Source organism: Neodiprion pinetum, chromosome 6 (genome assembly GCF_021155775.2).
Source record: "Neodiprion pinetum isolate iyNeoPine1 chromosome 6, iyNeoPine1.2, whole genome shotgun sequence".
NCBI classification, from domain to species: Eukaryota; Metazoa; Arthropoda; class Insecta; order Hymenoptera; family Diprionidae; genus Neodiprion; species Neodiprion pinetum.
The window spans coordinates 19,495,913-19,522,069 of record NC_060237.1 but is presented as its reverse complement, the minus strand read 5'-3'; the positions used below and the strand labels follow the sequence as shown (position 1 = coordinate 19,522,069).

General features: G+C 36.8%; 1 protein-coding gene across 9 annotated transcripts in view; it reads left to right on the top strand.

Moving 5' to 3' along the window:
* Window positions 1-26,157, top strand: part of LOC124220872 (uncharacterized) — an 89,288-nt gene that overhangs the window by 23,162 nt on the left and 39,969 nt on the right. For all 9 annotated transcript variants that reach the window (XM_046630260.2, XM_069137467.1, XM_046630255.2 and 6 more), the window contains one exon: window positions 8,774-8,986. In XM_046630260.2, the coding sequence (XP_046486216.1) occupies window positions 8,774-8,986 (213 nt within the window). The remainder of the gene's footprint in view (window positions 1-8,773; window positions 8,987-26,157) is intronic.

Below are 26,157 nucleotides of genomic sequence, written 5' to 3'. Positions count from 1 at the left end.
TTCGCCTGTAATTTAAATGAACGATATTCTTTGACCGACGTAAATATAAGTTTTATAATCTGATAAATTCGTTGAAACGAACATAAAATATTGTCACCTTGATTATTCAAAATTAGCAAATTACTACAGCTGAGTTGAATTTTATTTTTAAAAAAATGTCCCCCTTTATGCTATGTGTAACAAAAGAAACTCGAAACCCATGAAATTTAATTATAAAAGATCGATTATTGGTTATTTTACAGGAATCACGTTATTGTGTCACCGTTTCCTCTGATTGCAATGAATTAGAGTCTCCGTCTGGTCATTAATAAATCCAATAAAAATCACCTGATATTCTTCATCCCTCAACGTTTTCATAATTAATAAATTCTTCAGATTTCTCTGTTATACATGCGATGCGAATTGCGTATTTAAAGACCGGCGGTGCCGAGAAACGTGAAAATTTGTTGTGGAATCGTATATTGTTTGAGGTATTTTTACCCAATATTTACCCGTATATATATATATATATATACATACAGTCAAACATATGCATGGTTTACGAGAATATCAAAGTTTACTCGATTCCGCGTTATGGCCTCAAAATTAATTCTTACTTGGTCGTATATACTATAATATCGTTAAGAAATCCATTGCTTATACGTATATGTATATACCATTGGTAGAATAACGTGCAATAATACGTAATCCTATCGTATCGACAGAGTTAGCAAAGCTTTGCGCATACAATCTCGGAAAACGTTGTATTTTTTAACATTTTTTCTCCAGATATTTTCCTCTGAGCCCTCATTCCGGTATTTTCTTTCAGGTGTATATCCGCGTTTGTTTTCTCTCTAAAAGTTTTTATCCAATCGCTGAGATTGAAATAATGCAGGTGGATATAAACGCTTTTCCGGAATAAAGTCACGTATCGAGGTAACTCTATAATAACGCAATATAGCTGCTGCATCGACTCGTGGAACGGCTGAAATTGAAACGATTCAAGGAAAAATATATGTCGTGCAGGATGCGACCGGAATGAAACGTACCTCTTGGTGGTTTATTTTGATTTGTAGAAACTATTGTTCGAATTGCACACGTGATGGGATTCGAAATTATATGATTTGGAAGGTGTGTCATGTATTGCGATCGTACGTAAGGAAGAGCTTTCGAAAATTTGATGCAAATGGTGACAATTATTTTGACCAATTCCGATTTGAATTCGAAGCTAACGAAAGTGAATAAAAATTTCTGGTCATTAAGTGATTCGTGATTTGGAATCGTTCGTTATTTGGTGTACACTTATGGGGTATCCCGTAAGCTCGTGATAGAAAATTATCGTTATTCCCGACATCGTTTATCCTCGACTGTAAAACTGCGTTTGTTTTGGGTTTTTTTTTTCTCTTGAAAAATACAGATAGATTCTCGAAATATGAATTACGACAGCTGGATAAATTATGAACATAATATTATTGCAAAGGAATCAATGAAAATGCTTAAAAAATTCGTTTTACTCCATAAAATTTAATTTTTTACCGACTTCTTTGCAAGTATTATGTTTGCCAATAATTTTATTTGAGACCAAAAAAATAAAAAACACGCGCTTCAAATTCAACGTCGATCGGTCTACGATGGTTGAACATGAATCTGATCCGGAATGATCAGGTGGGTTGTATGCAAAACTCGAAACGGAAAGCGTGAACGTCCGAAATCGTTTCACCGTACGTAATACGCGAATTATTTATCGTTGTTAGTGTTTCATGCGTATACATAATACCAATGCGTAACTACGTAGGTAAGTTACGTGGAATACAACGGCATTTATCAAGCCTCTCCACCAATCGGAAAATCCTAAAATACCGACATTATTTGCTCAAATTAACAGAAAATCGATGTTATAAAATTGCGGTTTGTAGAGAGACAAGCGTAATGTAATTATTTCAGGGGTTTTTTATATTTCAGACCTATAATACCGAAGGATTACTTCACTCGAGCCTTGTATAAAATGACGGGACGAGAATTAAAAATTGCGATACGTATGTTTCTGATTCCATCAAAAAAAAAAAAAATTATCGAATTCACCAAATACGGCTTGAAATGTTTTCATAATTGAAACAAATTCACCCTTGTCTGATCAAACATAAACATTATTGTACGGAATACTTTTTTGTTGAGTAAAATGAGATTTTGCTGTCAAATTCTAAAAATAATAATCACCATATTTGGTTAAAATATGTAACAAGGATTCCGAAAAACGGATCGAAGTTACGTGATTCTATCAATATTTGCGAACTGATTGTACTCGTGTGAAAAATCTGCATTACGGTTGAAGTTTATCCGTAATAAATATATAATATTTATTATATTCAGTTCCGAATTTGAAAAGTTTCGAAACCGTCTTAATTCCGAATTATTTGCTGGCGAAACTTGGAGTGAAGAAATCAAACTTTTACGTAACAACAAAACTTCGAATGGCCAGAAACACGATGGCTCAAAGTACCAAAAATTCAAGTTCCGACTGAGCAAAATTTCGAAAAATCAACTTTCGGTAAAACGTCAGAAAAACCGAAAATCGGAATGACCAGGACTTCGAATACAAAAATATCGAAAATACAAGACAAAGAAAATTAGTGAAATTTTACCGAGCTAGAAATTCGCACAACTGAAAACCTTCGATCATTCAGAATTTCGATGCTTGAAATTTTTCAATCTTTACATTTTCGCACTTTCGGAATTTTGACTTGTCGGATTTCAGACCATTGGAAACTTTGATGTTTCGTCAAAGTTTGATCTCTTTACTTCAAGTTTCGCCGCGAAAAAATTTGCAACTTTTCAAATTCGGAACTTAAACCCCAACCCTTGAATCACTGTAGCCAGTGCTAAAGTATCGCGGGAAAATTCAGGGAATGCGAATAGTTGAGCCTGCATCGTAAGATGGACCGCAAGGCATGAATCTTGACGCCTGAAGGAGAGGCTGCCTCGTTATTCCAGAAATTCGCAAATCTACCTTTTGGCCACGTGGGTTTTGTTGGAGCGATGTCGACAGTGTGAAATACAGATAGACGTTTAAAAAAAAAGAGAAACGCGAATATCGCCGGAGCGAAGGCGAACGCGTGCTGCGTTAAAATAAACGGACTTTATCCAGACTCCGGGTTCGTGTCTAAGGTATGTGCATATCGCTCCATCACAGCCCTGCGGTAAAAATTGTACGGGTTAAATTTTCCGCGCAGCGGATCGGTTCAATTTTTAAATTTTTGTTCCTCCTTTTTGCCATTCAATTTTATAGGGAGGAATTTGTTTTTCATTTTTGTCGATAAAAAAAAAAACCCTCAAGTCTTGTTATATTTTATTATATTGTTGTTAAACCTTTACATCGATCTTATAACTTTCGCACATGTAACAGAAAAGTCTTGAGATCAAGAGTTTGATGAATTAATTCGCAACCTGTGAGAGTTGAACCTCGAATTGCAGTGCTGTTGTATAATGTTTAAATGAAGAAGGGGAAGAAATAAAAAAAAAAAACGTAATTGAAAAATGAATTTCTAAATAAATAATTTTAAAAAAATGTAGCCGATTATTTTTATGTTATTATACGGAATGTAATAGAAAGAATCTGTTTTTTTTTTTTTTTCTGTACAAGAGAAAAATGTCTGATCCTTGCGAAATTGGTAAAAACTTTTTCTCTTGTCTTTTTTTTTTCTTGTCGTCGTTTTCTTTCTCCCCCCTCGAATCTTTTCTCGCAACCGATGACTTATCGCGAAGTACGTATTCACCTCCCAAACACACGTACGCGTCACCATTAAACCACAGAATTATATTCGTCAGAAATTGAAATTCCGCAAACGTATTTGTTTATCCAATAGATGGTTTTAAGCCGGTGCAGTATCTGTTTTTTTCCTATTTTATTATTACTTTTTTGCTTGTTCTTTTTTTTTCCCCCGCTTTCTTTTCACCAGTGATAACAGCGATAAATCGCGAACAAGTGCCGGATCGTTTTCACGACACGCGTTCGTCAAAAGTATCAAGTAGGTTCCTGGAATGCTATTCGCACGCACAAGTGCCTCCCACGCCAAAGAATTCGAGACCTGAGTGGCAATTTTTGTGTAAACTTTCAGCTCGCAGGCACCTAATACACGTCAAGTTATGTTACCGAGTCGGCACTCTGATCGAAAACAACCTTTGCCCGCCTACAGGGTAGAAGGAGAGAAAAAACAAAAAGAAAAAAAAAATCGTTTTCGATACCAAACTTAAAGGCTGAGCGATAATAGCGCGCCCACAACATAACCAGCGATCTTTTTTCCATCTCGTTCAACCATGCATACATACGTATATATGTGATATGTACTTTATCCTTTCACCTCATTCGGTTACCTGTGTCATCAACGACGCGTACAAAATTTCGTTTGTACATTGCTTCGAAGTCTAAAAAATATTACCGAAATCCGCCAATTCATTGTCATTTAATTTTCAGGTATTCCGACTCGCAGTTCTCGATTCACATTAATAAAAATTAGACTTGTTGATGTTTCAGGACAATGCGTATGTGGGGAATTCCATGCGAATCTGACCCAACGTTTGACCCTCGCATTTTGTGATTTTGTTAAAACTTTTTTCCAGTAATTGTCCCAACTCTGAAACAGTGCCCTGAATTTATTCAAATGTATTATTCAATTGTTTAATTATTCATAAACATTTAAAGTGATTTCGAAAAGGACCTTTTCTGAAAATCTAAAAAAAATTTTTGAAATTGTTTTTTCTTTCCTAGACATTTGTTTTCAGCAATTTCAATTTTTTTTTGGTCGGATAAAACATTTTTTGAACGGTCCGAAAATCTTCGAAAAATTCTCAAAAACTTCTATTCTTGACTTGGAACATTTCTTGACCGTTTACATTACAGAGCGATTTGAGTCAATTTTTTTGTTTTTTGGAACATTTAACTTTTTTTTTTAATCAACTTTGTAACGAAAGCCGTATAGAAATGTTCTAAGCGAAAAGTAAAAGTTTCGAGAATCTTCCGGGAAATTTTCAGACCGTTCGAACAATGTTGTAGTTGATCAAGAAAATTAGAAGTGCATAGAAGAAATTCGAATTTTCAATACTTCGTACCAGAATTTTACTTTCACCGTTTCATCTCGAAAATTGTTTTTCAATGAACCCGAAATTCGAATATGCAATGATTCCAGATGACGTGATAGTTAAGAATACTCGGAGTGGATGAAAAAAAAAAAAAAAAAAAATTTCCCGCAACAAGTTAAAATTCATAATTTTGTTCACGCCTCCCATTCTTTTCACATCAGCTAATTCAGTTGTATACGAAGAATAATCGCTGAATATTTCTAATGAATTTCGGATCGTCTCACCGCGTAACACGTAGCCCGAAAATTATTTCCTCGCATGAAACCCCGATTCGCCCCGTGTGTGTACATTCATACAAACAGTAGATAGGACCTATCTCTACAACGATGAAGGGACAATGCAACCGGTGATAGGTGCTGCAGGTGAACGTAAAATTTTCATTATCTCTACCGGAATTAATGCCCGCCTCCGCTCGCCGTGTCGTGATAATAATTATACGTTCTGCTAGACACGAACCACTGTAGGAAAGCACGTAATCAAACACGATACGCGGTGTTGTGTGTACCGTAGAGTCAAACGAGTTAATTATCATTCGAATTGGACAATTACGCGGTGTATAGCTGCCAGTTTCGTCTAATTGAATTTTTTTTCGCCCTCCCTTACCTCTCTTGCCATTTTTTTTTATTTTTCTCTTTACTTATTTATTTTTTTCCTCTCTCTATTCTCAATTCGACGGATAGGGATGATGACGATATGATATCAGATAAGTATGTGGGGTCGGTAGGCTGAGATGTCATTGGAATCGAGGTTGAATTTGGCACGTTTGATTAGATCCGAGGTTTGACGTATATCCCAGGCGACGGAAATTCAATTAAAATTAAACTGGATTCGATTTATAATTTTTTTTTTATATATTTCTTTTTTATCAATTTGCAAAACTTATAACGTGAATATACCCACGGAATGATTGCAAATGAAATTCTTCTTCAATAGACTGGAAAATTAAATCAGTTTTTTTGTTTCTCGATTATATCTACCGTGTTGGGGTGATTGTTAACGTTAGGTAGGTACTTTGATTTTAAGAAGTTTTGTTGATTCGTGTTCACTTGAATTTCAACCAACTTCTACACGAGTGAGAGAAACTAGGATTCTTATTTTTTGCCTGGTGAAAATGCTGATTGTTAGCTAATGCCTGAGAAGTGAAAGAGTTTACAGAAATAGAGATTTCTGGATTCGTTGGAATTTTATCTGAACGTTTCGTACTTTAGTGCGAAAAAAACATTGACATTGAAATTTAACAAATATTTCTGACACTTAATTACGCCTGAGGAAAATGATTTTTGCAACAGGGGATTTATAATATCAATATTAAAGTTTATCTGTGTTAAGGAGTTTGGCGAGATGAAATTCAATAACTTATCATTATGTTATTTATACGAGATAGTTGAACATCGTGAATTCATCAAATTTAGGTATTAATTCGTAAGTTAGGATGATTTTTCGAAAAATTAAAGAAACACAAGCTTATACAGTCATGTTTCACATCAATTCGCTTTGAAACGGTTAAAAATCTAGCAGATTCGTCGAGAAAACTATTTTTCAGGAATTCACCGGAACACATCGTTTTTGCTGTATTTTTACTACTACATTTAATATCGCTGTTCTTCTAATCAATATCAATATCGGTGCAATCTTGAATAATCGAATATTCACCGATACGAATGTGAACAGAAATAAAATACATTCTGCTCGAACAAATCTATCAAATTTTCGATCATTCGAATGTGATTTGAAGTAAAAAGTTGACATCTAATCTCTGATTCATAGATTTAGTGCGTCGTATAAGTATTTTATGTTCTTTATTAAACAGTTTTAAAAATTTAAGAAGGCGGATCCGCTATGGTAAACGAAAATTTCTCATGTGATCGAATACGGTCAAAAAATTGTATACAGGAATTTTCGGGATCGCTTATCAGACTTGCCATACTGAATTTTCAAAATTCGATTTTAGATTCGTTATTAGCGACCTAAAAAACCCCTGGTTAAAGTTTTTTCTCCCGATTCGATCGAATTTGAAATTTTCGTCGGCCATATTGGATCCGCCATCTTGAATTCTTAAATTATGATTTCAGATTCGTAATCGGCGACTCCAAAAATTCACAATTTATGCAAATCATGTTGGAATATATGTAGAGGGGTAACTTTCACGGAAACGAATTATTCTTTCAATTTTGACGATTTTTCTTAATCACTTTGTTTCTAAGAATAATAATCTACGTTATATCGGAATAATTACTCTCGAATATTGAAAACCTATCAGCGTACTATCAGATATAGCCAAAAACCGAAAAGAAACGTACGTTGACAAGTTCTCTAAACGTAAAAAACATGGATATAGGGGAAGGGGGGGGGGGGGGGGGGGGGCAAAACGGGGTACTTAAGGAAATACTAAAATTTTGTGAACGTAAACATGTTAGAATTTCATTTTTTTTTTAGTTGCAAACAACGTAAATAATGTGAATTTTCAATTTCCAGTAAGAAAAAAATTTTTATTTTTGCGGGCAAAATGGGCTACCCCTAAAAAGAAGTGAATTTTTTTTTCAAGTAAATAAAATACTTGTAATAATTACTTATTAAATTAACGTTAGTAATAAAATTTACTCTCAACATAATTTTAAAAAAGTTTTTTCTTGTTATTTCCATTTCTTTTATTTGTATTTATTAGCAAAAAGTATACAAATGTTTTTTTTTTAAGCTTTTAAGGGGGTATTCTAGTGTAGAAATTTGAAAAAATCGATTTTTTTTTTTTATATTTTCAAAGCTTAACCTTTCAAGAATGTGTCCTTAAAAGGACAAGTCAAAATTTCAATTATTTTCAGAGATATAGCTATTTTAGTGACACGTCTTCAATACTGGCTCGGCTGGAACGAATTTTACTCGAAACTTTAAACGCGTTTTTCTCAAAACTACATTTTTCAAAACGGTTGACATGATTTCTCAAGTTCTATTGAACCGATTTACTTGAAATTTGGTGAGAATCTTCTCAATACATGTCTCTATCGCACGAACTATTATTATAACGAAATAATAATTTTTACTATTTTTAAAAAATTCAGAAACGTCCAAAAAAGTCAAAAAAAACGTATTATTTTTTCGGACAGCCGTACTTTGGCAAAAAAAAATTTTTTTTCGACTTTTTTTTAGTTAGTACGATAGCTGCATTTATGTAGATTAATAATCTTTTTTTTTTTTTTTCTGACTTTGAAAATGCTTGCAATCGTGACAACATTGGCGCGCCATTTTTTTTGTACCCCCCACTTCAACAACTCATAGCACTTTCAATTTTGTATTTTTTGACTTGTTTTTTTTTTTTTGTAATCGTGAAATAATAATAAACGCCTGATAAAAAAATGGATGGTAAAAATATTTTTTGTTTTTTGTTTATAGCACTTCAAAAAACACCTCAAATTCATGCCTCTACACTAGAATACCCCCTTAATGGTGTAAAATGATGCTAGATGACATTTTTGACCATTTACGAAATTTTCGAGGTACCCCATTTTGCCCCCCCTTCCCCTAAAATAGATGGTAAGAACACTTACCGCCATGATTGAAAGGGTTAATCGCTTTCCACACCCTCCTCGTCCTCTTTCTTTTTCTGCTTCTTTTCCCTCTTGTCGGATCTTTAAAATCCAACCATTATCGAACGATTTTCCAGATGCTGGAGTACTGGATGGCCAGCAATGTCTCGTGGGCAAATAACTCTGACTATCAGCTCGAAGACGTCTTGGAGGATCCGGGATTGGCGGAACTGTTCGCCGACTATCCTCGTTCCTTGCTCTACTTCGCCGCCGGATGCTGCGTGCTATTCATGCTCATCGGGATCCCGGGGAATCTAATCACCGTCGCCGCTCTATTCCGAACGAAGAAGGTTGGTTGACCCGAGCCGTAGGACAATTATCATTGTTGCGTAAAACGGATCCATAGATCCATGGATCGCGGGCTGACGCGCAAAAAAATTGTCTGACACGCTACAAACGCGCCGCGAGAAACTTTCTCGAGCAGGTTTACGATTAGAGAGATTCGCGATTAAGGTTAGCTGCGAAATTCGTTGCAAAATTGTCGAGGCGCGAAAATTCAGCGACGTATTGACAGATTAAATTTCTTCATTTTCCGCCAAAACACGCAGCTAATATTTAGCCTCGGTGACGTTTAATTACATTCACCTGCGCGCGAAACTTTATTACCATCACGGGATTACCGCACAGTGAAATTTAGCTGGCACAATTTTGCGTAATAAAGAAAATCGTGTGATATTTAGTCTTGAGAAATTAACAAGATTCGGATTATTATAGGCGACAGATTTTTACGTCAGTCACTCAATCTTAAATCTATATACACAGTTTTAATTTTGCTCGTTATCAGCGATTTTTTTTTTCCAGATCAATTTGTTTTGCTTATTAAAATTTGATTAACCTGTTCGTCAGGTGTTGGTAATTTCGTCGCGCTGTAATTATATTGATGACTAATTGTTTTTTTTTTTTTAGTCTAAATTTCGCAGATTTATTCAACGAGTTGAATGAGAAAATTTATCATTGATTTTGTCAAAACATCGTTCGAAATATATTCAAAAACCCTCACGTACATTTCAAAGTACGAAATTTCAAAGTATTTCCTGAACGTATCGTGGATTAATCAGAGAAATTTGATTTGACGCTTTTCCGAGACATACGTTAACGTTCTTTTATATACTTTTGAAACTTTGCCGATTGATCGTTGATCGGATACATTTGTAATATAATTAGAACCATAATATACAATATTGGGTTACACGGTTGACGGTGAAGAAAAAAAAAAAAAAAACAATTACGTTTTGTTTAAAGAAAATCCTACGAAAACCCGGCATATTGCGATAAAAGTATAGCATGTGAAGTCTTGTTGTAAAAAATGGGCAATTCGGGAAAGAGGAGTCCCATTATAGTTGGGCCGAGGTTATTACACCGGTGTAGATAAGTTAAGAGGTCGATTGTTAGCATCCTAAGTGAAATCTGATATAGCCGGGGGCGTCTTATCGCAGGAGGAAGCTCGGCTATTCACCCCGGTAGAAAGGGATTGTGAGAAACGGAGGTATAACAAGGGCGAGTTTTGTGATATGAGGTAGAATTTCGGCACGCGCCGAAATCCCGCCCCCCTCGCCTCGAATTTCTCCAACCCCCAGCGGGTGGAAACGTGCGTGAATTACGTAAATCGGTGTTTACACCGAATCGAAAGAACCTGCGTTATCAGACCGGACTCCCTCCCCCAATGCAAGCCGAAGGGGTTGAATCCTGAACACCGATGCGGCAATTGTTAACAATTAACGTCATACACCCTGCGAGTCTGTTTGTTTGTCAGGCAATTAATTAATGCCCAACTGTCTGCCGACTGGATATTAATGCGGCTCGATGCGTCCTTTGAATGCGAAATTATGGGACAACCAACCCATGGTTAATTGGAGGAATGTGTATTACGCAGGTTGGCTGCCCGAGAATCGATACTTTTTATTCATTTTGTAACGAGATAGTCGCGCGTCGACTTTTTTACGATTATTGTACTCGGAGATTTTTTGGAAATTAATAATATTGAAAACTTGATGAAATTACGAGCGCTTAATTATTCTTTCTTACAACGCAGCGCCGATGCTAATTGCTGCCGATGAAAGGTGACGTCGATTTCAACATTGTTGAAAAAAAAAGAATATCATAGATGAAGAATAGTTTCTAGTCTGGGTACAATGTTATTTCTTTGTTGGTTGAGAGATGTTCGTATGATGAAATTTTACATTAACAATTTACCATATACATTTTTTTTTTTTACCGTTGTCACGGAGACTTTTTTTAGACTAGCTTCGGTGACACCTTACCAATATATTTGTTTTACTGTCATGTTTATTATTCATGCGCATAAATATATCGACTCCGAATAATATCTGCGGGATAAATTTTCGGGCGGGAAAAGAGAAACGGATTACAAAAACAATCCCGTACTTGGCATTGATTTTTTTGCTCTACAGTATGTAGAAGAATCGATTGATAAAACGAGATTAATAAAGTTTTGCCCACGCTCAAAAGACAGTCGAAAAACCAAATCTTTAACACTCGGTGTTGATATTTCAAAACGAATTTGAAAAACTTTTTACTCGGTTGTCTCAAAATTTCTCATCTCTTTCACCGTCTCGTTATATTTACTCCAAAAATGGATAATAATGACACATATAACGTACTTTATACATTTGAATTCTACTGCATTATTCAAAAGCGAATAAGAATGACATATTTATTCAAGCAAGTTTTCTATGCTCGTTTTTCCCGCGAATTCGATGGCATTAAAAGTTGATGCCAGTGCTGACTCGTGAATAATCTACGAATGTCGTTCGATTTGCGCCGTTTGGTTTCCACGGACGATTCGGTAATCGATTGAAAATTAATACGGTACGAGTGTCGAGACTTTCAACGCTACATAATATATCATACAGCACTTTTGAAATAATCTGCATCGGTGTTTTCAAAACTGTATGTGATATTTGAGAAATCGAATTAGACGGCAATTTTGCAAGCCGATATGTACGGATGCCAAAAGTTGACGGTATCGAAGACAATTGATTTTACCAATTTTCAATGGCAATTAATAAATTACAACTTTTGAAGTGTCGAGCCAGAGGGCAGCCAAATATGAACTAGAAATATTTGCGCTGAAACCTGAACTCTTGCATTACAAGTGCATGCAAATGAGAACTCGTAAAGAATAAGAATAATTTACCACTTTAATGTAAAATAATAAATATAAACATTCGAGAGAAATAGAGAGTTAATCTCGTAAAGCAGTCTTTTTTAAGATAATTATGATAATTTTTTACTATCACAGTGTTATTTATCTTCGTATTTTACAGTGGAGTAATTTTTCGCCAAGTGTCACGTTATAAACACAATGCCAGGTGAACGGTCTTCGAAATTGAAAAAAGAAAAAAAAAAGGCTATAGAATCTTCGTTTTCAGCAAAATCAGAACCTTACCAATCTGTCAAAGTCTCGGCTTATCCGGTTCCCACAAAAACTTTCGTATTGTTTCACGTTGAATAGCGCAATAAATCTCCCTCCGAATTGTCGAAACTTTCTAAAACTCAAGTTTGCGTGTCAGCAAAGTTCTGCAGGGGATGCAACGTTCGCCCCCTGCACGGTGTAACAGGCAATTAACGAGAGAGTACAGAATGTAATTCAGTCTATCGTTTACGAGTTCCTCTCGCAAGTCGCAAGTGTTTGCCAAGAAATTTGTACTTTTTACCTCACACGACGATTCCAGAACGAATTAATCACACTCGCCAGTTTATTTCTCCTCAGCATTTCCCGCCCCCATTTTATACCCACTTTTTCTTCTCCCCATATCTTTTTATCGCCAAACGAGCCTCTTAGCGTCTGCTACGCTACGCTTGAGGACAGTATTCGCCTGGATTTATCCGGCCTAATTTTTAGCCCCCTTCACCCCGTAATAAACACCGAAACGGCGACTCCAGATTTCAACGGTTTTCCTCCCACTGTGCTTATCCCCGTTTAGTTTTGCACCCGCTACTTCCGGCTAATTTAACACCTCCCCATAATTGACTCATCGAGGAACGAATTCCTCTCGCTAAATTCGACTCGACCTTCCGCGGCTTTCGGCTTCTGGTCATCTTACATTACACTCGATTATCCTCGTTTTTTTTTACCCCAAATTTAATTTCACGAATAAAATTTTAACCGCGATCTGATGATTAACTTCAACGTATCAATTAATGTTTTTAACCCTGGAACTAATGTTTTTTTTTTAAATACATGCATTTCTGGGCAAAAAAATTATCATGCAGTTTTATGCAGGCTGAAAGTAAAATTTTCTATTCTTCTACGTTTATATTTTATGATATAAATGCCTTATATAAATCAAATTGATTAGATTAGGTTAGATCAGGTTTTGAGAAATTTTGTTTTCAACGAATCCTACGATCACTTCAAATATGTGATAACTTGGATGAATTGTTGATAAACTTTGTTTTTCAAGAAAATGGTCAAAGGAATTGAATATCGAAAATGGAAAATTGATTATCAGACTAATTTACGTAATAAAAGTGTCCGTTTATTACGAATTCGCTTATGTATTCTTATATATTCTTATATATTTAATTGAAATTGTGAAAATCTTCAGTATTTCGCTAAACTTGTATACTTGTGTAAAGTATGTAAACAAATTTTCACCAAAATGGCTAAACAAACAGTGTGGAATCTATAAATTTCACTTTTGAAAATGTCTAAAAATTATCTTTAAGAATAACACAAACGTTTGAGCTACGTTCTTAAAAATATTCACGACGAGCGATTTTTGTTGTTTGAATTTGAAAGAATTATGAATTTCAGAAAAAAATCATGAAACGGATTATATTCGAAATAATTTGGGGATTCGGTCCAACACGTTATTCCAAGTAATTAAATTTTATATACTGTATTATTATAAAGTGGGTCGTTTGCGTTTTCGAAACTAAATTGTCCGCGGGAATTAAGCACGGCTGTTCGGAATGATCCGGGCGATTATAAAAGTCTGCTCTGGTGTAATTTTGTTAAAGAAATCAAGGAAAGTGCTGACGCTTAGGGGTATCGGGGGGCGTAATGACGCTCGTTTTCGAAGTTAATTGTATTCATGACATTCGGGTTCTAAAACCAAACCCGAAGGTGTACGGGACATAACAACATCCGCGCACGAGGAGAAGTTGGAAGCTGGAAGTGGAAAAACTCAATTAACTCGAAGAGCCCTTTGCAGCGTTCGAGGTGCGGTTCTTAAATTTTTCATCCTCACGGTGCCGCCTTGCTTTCCGGGTATCCCGCGGTTTAAATGCATTTCACTATCCGCTGCACCGAATGCCAAGTGCATTGTTCAAGATCCCAGAATTTAGCTGGCTTAACTTTATTTCTCTCATTGCCAGTTCTTTGACCTCCAGCCGGTGTAAGGAAAACTGTTTAAGATTAGCGAGGAAGAGGGAAAATTTTTATTGGAACAATTTTAGTTGAGTTATTATTTTACTTGAAATTTGTAGCATACTGCCGATTTTTTTTATACAGTTTCACAAGAATCTTTTCATCGGCAAGCGACGATAAATACCTTATGCGTTCATATTTTGAACAGTGCAAAACTCTCAAGTTGCTTGAAAGTCAAGCATTTTGCTTTGGTTCAGTTTAGATTTTGGTCCAAGACGTTGAAAATCTTGATTTTTACATTTCTATGAAACGACAATGAATCTTCAATGGCTTGAAGAAAAGTTAACTGGATTTTCAAAATCACGATGCTTTATCTCAGAAAATCATAATCGTTTCACCGAATATTCGTATTATTTTAACTTGTAACAGCCTTCCTTGTAATCCTTTCAGATGTATTTCTGATTGATTTTTGAGATTTGTAACTTGAATAAGCATTATATTCAAGGAAACGTGCAGTGATATTTCCACAGGGAATGAAGCGTTGCATTGGCATGAAACGGTTGCTATCGGCATTTCGAAATGATATAACCAATTCGTTTGAGAAGAGGATATGAGACCGTTCGGAAAATTGTTATTACTAGTTACTACACTCAAAAGCTCTCACTGTAATCTCCTTACCATATACGCTTTATACCGAGCAGAAATAGCGACTAAATTTTCACGATTATTAAAATAACTTGATACTGTACCGTCGATCTTTACAGCACGGTATACTCAACAATGAGAATGATTTTGTTCGTTAAAGTGATTAGAAAATTATAGTAAAACAGGAATCGTTATACTTTCAATATTTCGGAATGAAAATATATTAGTGAACTGCGATGTAACCATAATAGATTTATCTCGGTGAAGGAAATAGTAGATTGCGCAACTCGTGTTGCACATACTATTCTTCCTAATACCAGTGCGGGAATGTACTATTTTGCGCATTCAGTTGGGGAAAAAAGTGTTAGAAAAAAAAAGCCACGAATTGCGCAATCTGCTATTGCAGGAATTGAATCGAAATATCTTTTTTGTAATACACGTACAGTTTTCGCTTTTTTTCTACCTAAAAACCGGGACGGAGCAGCTGGCGGAAAAAGTGACTTCCGCACTAGTGCGGTAATGTACTATTTTGCGCACTGATCAGAGCACGAAGACTCGAATTTTGCGCGCTCAGGAAAAATGGTATGCGCAACTTGTGTTGCGTAATCTGCAATTCCGGGAATTGAATCGAAACACCTTTTGCCGTAGCGTGTGTAGATATTTCGATTTGATTCTAGTGCACTAGTGCGGGAATGTACTATTCAGCGGGATCATTTTGGCAGGCACTCAGCTAGGAAACGTTATTTATTCCCTTGAGACTCTCCGCGAAACGGGAAATGACGGGGTAGAACAATAGTTATCGAAACTGTATTTCCTCGTCTCATCGATGTTTCATTAACGGTGAAAGCATCGTGGATTTTCGTTCCGTCTTTTCAGGCCGCATTAAGCGTTTCAATTCGTTTCGACTCGGTCGGGTCGCGAGTGATGATCGGGTCGAGAGAGGTCGAGATGGTTTGGGGTCCGAAAAACACCCCGAAGTGAAAGACACACACAGCATAGTCGGGTATGTAAACATGTATGTATTGTCATTTCTCGGGTTTTCCTCTGACCACGCCTTTCGGCCGACTCGTTGATACACCCCAGCATAGCCACCGATTCCGCCTCCGAATGTCTAGTTGGACCAGTTACTTCCCTTCTTATTTCCCTCCTCACCCTCCTCGTTTTACTCCTTCCTTAGCGTTGGCCATTTTCCGCTTATCGTTTCCTTACCGATAAGCGATTCGAGACGTCTTGAGCTCGCGGATCTCGAGCTTTTCCACGATCTTATTCACACAGATTTTCACCCGTCGCTTTGCGACTTTATACTTGCACGTGTAAGGGTGTGTGTGTACATAGGGGGCATTCCATACGAAATAATTCTATTTTGACCCACATTGGTTTTTTAATTCTTGTCAAACTCTTTACGCGTAGCTGCAGAATCTTTGTACCTATTTTCTTCCGTCTAATTTACTTGAAATGACATTCATTTTGAGTTGAAAATACAAGTCAATTTACCACACATTTTCAAGAATTTTTTTTTTTTTTTGAGATTATTTTAAAATGCGTTGAAAGGCAAAATTAATAGTTCGAGATTTTTCCAAAATCTTTAAGACACGTATTTATACAAAGTCACACAGATTCGGATCGATGAAAATTTTCAAAGCTTTTGAGAAACTGGCAGAAAAAAAAGAAAAAAAAAATTGTTCCATTTTGTACCAATTTCAAAATAATAGGATATAAAATTCTTGAGAATTTTGTCAAGATTTTGAAAGTAATGCGGACCTCTGAGAAGGTTTGAATATTTTTAACTTAAAAATGATTCCATAAAAATCAAATTGAAGATAAAATCAATCGGGGGTCTTGGATGTTCCATAATCATGACTTAAAAATGTATTATCAAAAACCAAAACATTGAGGGTCAAATAATTGCAGATCGATTTCGCATGGAATGCCCCATACGCACAGGCAGCTGCAGCTATGCCCTAATAGTTTATGACCACGTATCGATTCACCCAATTCTAGTGCAGCCCATATTATTACGTCTAGGTATCCTACGTATCGTTCGTCGTTCCGATTATAGTATAGGTATATCTAACAGGAGATGCAGACGATTTTCGCTGACAAACTGCATCGCATTTATTTGCATTTAAATTTCATTTCAATTTCCCCCGTCTTTGATACGTATATCCATGTCTTCGGTTCAGAGATTCGCTTAGAAATATAAAAATATATATGTAGGCGTGATATGATCGGATGCTCAAACTCGATCAAGCCGCTGGGTTGTTTTATACACTTCATCATCGACCATGTATACACTCGGGCCCATGAATAAAAGGTCATTCAAATATTGGGTTAGGAGGTTTTCAATAACGTCTAACACTTTCCCTCGTCAGACACCACAGCTCACTCACATCGTATTTCATAATAGATTATACGAAAATATTTGATCTTTTCCCTCTACCCTGATCAAAATTAGAATCAAGATGCGCCTTCCGGACTGTTAGTTGGTCTCTTTAATCTAGACGATATCGTGATTAAGAAGAAAAAAAAAAGAAAGAAAAAGAAAAAAAAACTCGTTCATCAGTTTTAATAACAAAAAGTTATCGTTTCAACATCTTGAATCTTGCGGGGGAAATTTTTTGTCAGTATTTCAAACACGAAACTCGTTGTGCCTCGGCAGCCAAAGAACCTGTTACCTTTACCTAAGATTTTTTGTTTTCAAAACTTTTACCTCCATCCTTTGTTATTTAATTTTTTACCATCAATTCCATAAAATTAACTTTTTCAATTATGGAGACTGAAGTCTCCACTGAAAATATATTTGACCAACAGATATCGTTGTATCCGAAAAACCATCGATCTTGTTGTAACAAAATAGTGTATAAAATCTATTCAGACGTTACAGCTATCGAGAGGGAAAAAAAAAGAATCAAAATCGGTTCGGTAGTTCTGGAGTTATGACGTCGGAAAGACAGAAAGACGTCGGGTTGTATTTATGTAAAGAAAATGGAAAAGATGAAGATCTAGACGCGCTTGGATCAACCGAATTAATTTTCAACTTTTCGGGTAACAGAAGTGAAAAATAAAAAATAAAAAAACGGGGCCATACTCCTCCGCTCGATGAGTTTTTTCATCTCTCACATGCTTAACTCGCCCCCCGCGTCGCGTCGCGACGCCTCCGCGAGCTTGCGGAGTGTAATATATCACTCGACTCTCTGGCTCAGGCTGTACTTTCCTCTACATACATACATTCGGTGCGGGTACCAATAATACGCGTTTTTTACCGTCAAGCGCGAGCACGAGTTGGGATACATTATTCTTGGATCTTTCAAAAATTCAATCCCGGCACCGAGAGAGAAATTTCTTGCAGTTGTGGTTATTGTACTGTCTTCAAGAAGGGGCGGGATTGAAATTTCAAATTTGAAAAGTTCCGAAAGCGCCATACGTCGAATTTTTTGGTGGCGAAACTTAAAGTGAGGAAATCAAACTTTGACGAAACATCAAAGTTTCGAATGGTCTTTGAAACCCGACGCTCAAAGTTCCGAAAGTGCGAAGCTGAGTGCGAAATTTAAAAATCTGAAATATCGAAATCGTAAATGATCGAAGATTTTCAATTCTGTGGATTTCTAGTTTGTAGAAATTTCTCCACTTTGATTTTTCTTTGTTTTGGAGTTTTGATATTTTTACGTTCCAAAGCCTGGTCATTCTGATTTTCGGTGTTTCTGATTTTTCACACCCACTCGTTCAGTAAACTACGCTGACTGAGCATATTTTAATTTTCGGAATTTTACTCCATCGAAACTTTATTTTTCGAAATTTTGTTCTATTGGAACTTTACTTTTGGGAACTTTGCTGTATCGAAATCTATCTTGCATTTTGAAACTGGAGCCGTTGGTTTTCCGACCATTTGAAACTTTGTTGTTTCATAAAAGTTTGATTTCTTTACTTCAAGCTTCACCACCAAATAATTCGGAATTAGGTGGTTTCGGAACTTTTCCAATTCGGAACTTCAACCCTGCCCTGTCTTCATACGAAATAAAAATGCGTTTCGATTCTCTAATTAACCGAAAAATTTACTGTGCTGGTGATAATATTCTTTTTTACAATGGTCACTCGTACTATATTTTACGTGACTATTACTTATAATTTGATGGGGGTGTAAGAATAAATTAATGTTAAAGATTTATTTGACTGAAAAAATATGTGTGTAAGTAAGCTAAAGATTTAATGTTGCAATAACCAGCAAATGTTAATAATTTTTGATTAATTAAGATTTAATTTTGAAAAAAAAATTCAATTCTGTAACATGTCCAAAACATCTCAAAATCGTCCAAAGAGTGCTTCTTTACTTAAATAATGGCATTTTGAATTAACGTTTTCGCTTTAAAGTGAACGGATTAACACCGATCGAAAATGCCGCTTGAATATGCAGCGAATAATTTGCTGGCTTTTTGCGACAAAGTAGCTCAAGGTTTTGCATCTATATTTATAACGAATTTCTTTTCTCCTCTTTTATACTCGTTGCATATTTTTCCAAACGTTCGATATCTTCGAATCAACGACAAACTTTTCAACAATTTATGAAAAAAGAAAATGACCTTTGCCACTGCATCGTGAAATACAATTCAGTTTCATTTACAGCAAACAATTTTCCAAATTTCTTGAACCAAACAAAAACTATTCCGATGAAAAAGCATTTCGATCGCCTTTATGTAAAGTGCTAAAAACTAAACGATTAATTTAAGTTGCGCTAAAAGGCTGGGTTGGCAAAAAAAAAAAAAACCGATAAAAAATAGTAGAATAGTTAAATTCAACAAAAGCATGGCATATTTTTTTGATATGAAGATACTTACTTGGAGTAAGATCTTGCGATTGCGAGCAACGTGACCGTTTTTACAAGCACAGTATTGTGAGGTTGTAAGTCTGACATCGAACGGCACTTGCGGACGCGCTGAACTTCAACTTGATAGAGTGCAGCCTATTTCGTATGAGTGAAATGACGAAAGCCATTTTTTGAAAACTGTTTAATATCATTAACAGAGCGATAACTATGATATACTTGGAGAATGATTGAAAAGATGTTGAAACAGTAACGACAAGTTAAATGCGGGCCACTTTTTAGATGCGGCGAAAATTTTGCAAAACTCGCAAGGCATGAACAACGGTGATTGGTCTTCCTTAACCAGCCAATTGAATACGACTAATTAGTTTGACTCAACGTGAATTAAACCGTTGCCGCTTTTTATTGGCATATTATGAAGAATTGGATGGCCTGGCCGGGGTTCCACACTGAGACAAATTGCATTTGTTACAGTAACTAGAAAAATTCCGCAAAACAGGTATCGTTAAAAAAAACTGTTTGAATATTGTTGTAATTACGAAAAACGAGGTACGCCTAACCATTTTGCGCTATCGTCGATCCTTTTTTGGTAATTGCAACGCGGAATCAGTTTGTTCGGTTTACTCTACTTTTTTAGTTAAACAAGGCTTCAACGTCAATTTATCGTTGCACAAGCATTAAATTTTTGCAACAGTTGCAAGAAAATATCGTAACAGTGATCGTAATGAGAAAAAATAGTAACGGATACTAGACTTTCCGGTAACAGCTAGAAAACTAATTTTCCATTTTGTACCTAGAACTATATTTTTCGATTGTGGTAAAAAATGAAAATAGTTAAGGACAGAGCGGTAACCGGAACTAATAATTTCTCTCAGTGCAGGAATCTGGAAAATTTCCTTGACGTCAGCGGGTGCGAAAATTCCCGGGGTAACCGGGTGGATGATTAACCCGAATAATAAAAGTTCTGTTGGCCAAATGTGCTGTATGTAGGAATTCTTTGGCCGCCTTCATATAACTCAAACGTAACAAACAACAACAAGTAAGGACTCGAATCTTTTTCCATATGATAATCGAAACGTGTGGAAAATTTTGGCCAAGGAAGTTTAACGGTTCTATCGATCGCGTCAGCTAAATATAAATGTATATAACAGTGCTGTGCGATTAATCGATTAATCGGCAGCTTCGACTAATCTTTATTCCAATTAATCCGTTATTCGACAATTTCAAAGTAATCCTTCCTTCGATTAATCGATTAATCGACTCTTTTGCTTCACATACCGATCGACTTGCAGAATTATTATGACGCAAATTCGATCAATCGCACAGCACTAGCATGTAAGGGCTGTAATAAAAAATTGCAAACACGCGAATTAATCGTGTGAAATAATCAACTTGGTCTAAAACGAATTTATAATACGACGTAACGTTACACCTCGCAAGAACATCCCGTCGATGTTTAGGCTACGAGTGGGTGTTTCTATTGGTATTCACTGGGAGCGTTTGGCGCGTGTTTATCGCTTCGGTGCTGATCTTTTTTGCGTGAATAGCGCGTTGGTAAGCGGTGGGGTGATATTATTTTAGGTTTTAAGAAGTAACAAGGAAAGGGAAGGTGAAGAATAAAGCAAGAATCCCTAAAAAGAGAATTAGGGATACCCACGACATGGGAATCCGTTACACCAGCTACCTTGCGTTTTATTATATCGTACTAAACGTGTATAATCATCATTTCGATATTTTGCGAGAATTATAGCTTCCTGCTGGGGAGCTGATGATAACAGCAGCGTTTCCCTGAAAAATGGTGTAAAAACGAACCCCGGCCAACCGAACAACGGAGAGAGGGAGAGAGAAGTAAGGAAAAAACGAAACGAAGAGAGAGAGAGAGTAAAAAAAAATACAAAGTACAAAGAAATAATAAATGAAATTAACTGTAATTTATTACGAAGGGCGGCTCATCTTTCACGCAAAGTTATATCATAGGAGCTGGCATTTGTCTCTCTGTTTTTACGTCCTTGCTTTCTTTCGCCCTTTTCGTTTCGTTGGTTAAACTTATTTCCCCACCCTTCCAACCAACATTCGCATTCCCATTCATTTCAATTTCCTCTTCCTTCTATACAATCCTGACGAATAAGCCAATGTTTATACTGTATAATTTATGCATTACTCTGGAATTTAACTGACGCGACGTGTTTACGTCTTCGGAATACGAAACATTATTTAAATACAACGTGTAAAAACCTTAGTCTTGCTTGTCTTTCTAATAAACTCGTCGAAACGAATTGTCGTGAAATTTTGTTCCATAAGAATTGACAGATTATTCATGGACATATTTAATTCACAATCAGTCGTTTACATCGTGAACAATTAAATATATCAGATCTCATCTGATCTCGAAAATTTTTTACCAATTTATCTGTTTCTCCGTATCAGTCAGTTTGATTTTGCATTATACGTGTAACATACAACGCGGATAGATATTCAGATAAAAATTTCACCCCAGGAGGAATTTAGGGCTCGAGTCACTAACCGCAAACTCTCCGTTTTTCAGTCTCAACCTTATACCTTACCCGTAAAAGTGTAACGTGACACAGCAATATCGAGTCTTCCAGCAATTTAAGTCGCGAAAAAAAGCTCAACCGCTCACCCTTCGTTTATAGCTTCAAATTGTACTGTTCGAAGAGAGTTTCGAGACAGCCGTGTTCGTATGATACATATACATATAATATATATATATATATATATCCATCCCTCCCTCCTTCCTTATATCAGTTTTTATCGTCAAACGAGCTCCGCCGCCCACGAGTAACTTTTTCTTTCCCTCCTTCTCAATATTCGCACTATAAAAGCATTTCCGGTGGGACTGAATCAGCGGACAGATAAGACCGATGATGCACGCTCTGCAGACCTCGGACAATGCACTTATATACACCGTAAATTTATACACACATACGGGGTAGATAATGTGAGCAGGTCCAACGGCACAGAAGGGACAATTATTTAGACGCGTTTATCCCGTTTCCGACGCTGCAGATATGACATGGCGCATACGCATTGACACATCTACGGACGCTTCCCTTTGCGGGGGTCGTGCAGCAGACATGATGAACGATAGAGTCGTATCTTCAAGGGGATATCGCTTCATATTTTTGCCGGTTTTCTTATTCATTCATTTTTGATTTTATGCAAGTTTTAAGGCAGCTGATTGGCGAAGAATCGATACCTTTCATCCATCGAGTTACGAGATTGTCGTGCATTGAGTGTTTGTCGAATCGTTATACTCGTAAGCTGCGAAAATCTCTTTTACGCATTTTTCTATGCGGGTTTTCCGTACACAAAGTATTCGTTTCTATGACGGTCGAGTGAGTCTGCGAATGCGCATGCGCGGAGTACGGAAAAGACCGTTTCTAAGTCATAGGAGTTGAAAGCGGTATTTTCTGCACTGCGCGCATGCGCCGTCGCGACCAAATCTGACATTACGCGACCCCAACCTCAGTTTCGTGCTTAGTGAAAAAACGCGTAACATACTCTTGTTATACAACGAATCGTGTGCAACAAGAAGGCGACGGTCTTTTCGCCTTGCGTATTTGCGATATTCGTCTTCGGCTCAGCTACGATTCGTATTGCAAACTTCTGCTCGGCCCGAAAAAACCGAGTTTGTCTCCTTGTTACGAAATATACGATTAAAATAGTTGAATAGAAAATACTGGTATTATAAACGAAGAGTTGGATAACGAGACTTCGGATCAGATCACTTCAAAATTGGTAACAATCTAACAAATTCGTTCAATGTACGATGGTTGATTTTACTCATTCAAGATTATTGTTTTTCAGTGAATTTGTTGTTGAGTGAAATTAAACGAATATACTAGATTTTTAATCATTTTCGTGCGACATGAAACGGAGCATCGATATCCAAGGTTTTGTTTATGAGTTCGAGTATTTTCTATTTGTGTATATTTAAAGAGGATCTCTTAGCTTCTGAATATAACAATTTGATAAACACACACTCTATAACGTATCTTGTAACGAGATTATCAAAGCGTATTGATTTTTGGCCGATAACAGTTTGTACATGTTTTCCTATGGATCTATTTTTAACTCCCGTCATCTCGGTGGCAGAAAAACTATTGGTTTTGGTCAAAAAATCACTTTCGCTCCTAATTTCGACGCATCTTTACACTTTGTGTACTGTAAAACACAGTAAACTTTTTTTCGTTAGACTCCTTTTACCGTCCTACTACCAGTTAGTAGATCTCGACTATTTCCAAAACTGCCGTGGATTGAAATATCTATTTTCAGGGTCACTCGATCACTAGACAAGATAGGAGCCTCCCATTTTGGCCTGATTCGACTTCCGGTTATTTATTTTACGGTAAACAATTTTTAGCAAACTAGCGATGAAGAGTCCCAGGCAAGCGTGTTTTCCACCTTTTAGCTTTTCCGTCGAAATAGTACATCGTCAAATTCTAAAATATTATCTACGGGAAGTATGATAAAACTGTTACAGTTCCTGATTAGTTAGAAGCCAGCACACCTAAACAGTTTTCGCTCCATCGCAACTAATCGTTCATTACATATGCAATAACACATTTGCAACACCCAAATATCTTGAGTTGTATCATTTATGCCTATATCGAGACATCCGCCGTGACTTATTCCATAGTTTGAACAAAGTGCTACCAATAACAACGGTTCTCTCGAACCATAATAAACTCTTCAGGCGATGATAAGGAGCTTGAATTCCAGCCGGATTGACCATTGATCAAATATCTGTCCATTGGGCGTAATGCGTTTCTGAAGTATCCGAAACACGTGTTGTCCATCATCATTCGAGTGGAGCTGCGTCGTTCCTGATGGTCGAACACTCTGTTTATTCACGTAAAGGCTTCAGACGATCACTCCTTTTGCTTTCGAATTCTGGAAGGAACGAGCACGGGGAATTACGTTATTTCGGTTCACCAACCTTTGGCCAGCATAACCGAAACAGTGAAATTTAACCGATTGTGAATTTTTTTGGAACGAGATTGATCGTTGGCCTCTGAATTCTTCCCCAGCGTCAAAGAGATTCTGGTTTGCTGATACGGGGGATAAGAAGCCTTTCAAAGCGACCAAAGAAACCCGAATGGAATCACCGTCCCCCATATCCGATTCGATACATCAACAGCTTTCACTGCTTTCGGCTGTGCATCAGTCGAGTCTCGTGGATTGAACACGGCTGTGCCAACTTAACATTATTAGACTTCAAAGGCTCATCGTCGATCTGGCTTAACGAGACTGCGACGCGGGTTTTCTGCAGCCCATCCTCTTGGCAGCCAACTTCCGAACTGTTTACGAGGTGCGGATATCCCCTTAACGAGTCTCCACTTACATCCTTTAATCGAGTTGAAATTTTTTCGCAATTTTAATTGAACTTCTCGCGGAGAGGAAGAGGCGAAAGAGGCGAAAGAGGTTCTTTGAGACGCCCTAAGTAGAAAAACCTTGCCGAAGCGAAATACTCCTGAACCTTGAGCTCTGAGCTCCGACTATCCCAACTCTTGAACCTTTTTAATATAACACAGGTAGGTACAATTTTGCCGAAGTTTGCGGACGCACTTAACTGCAGAGTTGTCGTAAATAAAAGCGACTCAACTCCCCCTCGGTATATATGTGTATACGTATATACGAGTGTATATACATATATATCGTTCCTCCAAAGTCCTTCCCACTCGACTAGCTTAACCGGGCATTTATTGTCACGCGGAAATAAAACGCCCCTCGTCGCTTCGATCTTCTCCGAGTTTGTCATTGGCGTGGTGTGGTAGTTTTACTTTGACCCTGCTTTCCTTTTACTCGTATTCGAGGTTTTAGATACTTTCGACTTGTTGCTTCAATCTCGAATGTATGAGGTGAAGAATTCAAAATTTCTAGCCGATCAATGCCGGCGATATTACGAGGAATCGTTGGAGGTTTCAGATGTGATGAAAACTGTACAAATATAACCTGGTATTTGTTCAACTTCGTGCGATCGTCTCAACCTGGTCCGGTACCAAATTATACCGACTTCTGCCTAAGTAAGACACATTTTTTTTTTCATTACTTTGACTTCGATTTATGTTAACAAACTAGTCTAGCTAAAAGATTTTATCATCGGTTGTGGATCCGCGTGAAATAATTGATAAGAGGTGCCTTTATACATTCAGATATTTGGGATGTAACGTCTATGTCATACAATCAGAAGTATTAATTAACGACGCGATTCGGATCTTTTAAGAATCGCTCGACTACGTATAGACTTATTTTTTTTTTTCCCGAAACCTTTCCCAGTAAAAGTAGCACAATAGACTCCGGAAGACTGTTTCATCCCAGTTTGTCCAGTATAGTGGAAAGCTCAACAGCTCGTGAAACTAAGTCGAACTTATAGCGGGAAGACACAGGGGGTCAGAATTCCGTACAAGAAAGATCGAAGGATCATTCGCTTGGAAATCAAATGAATGTATCACCACGTGTGCCAATGAATTCCAGATCAGACAGAAACGCAAGAAATCATTAAACTTATCATTTCAAATTTTTCGCAATGATTTTCAAGGATTTCAGGTAACTCAATTTATTCCTTAACGATTTCAAACCAAATTCAGGTCATTCAAGTTTCTTTGATTAACAATTTGATTTTCTAATGACGCAGCTGC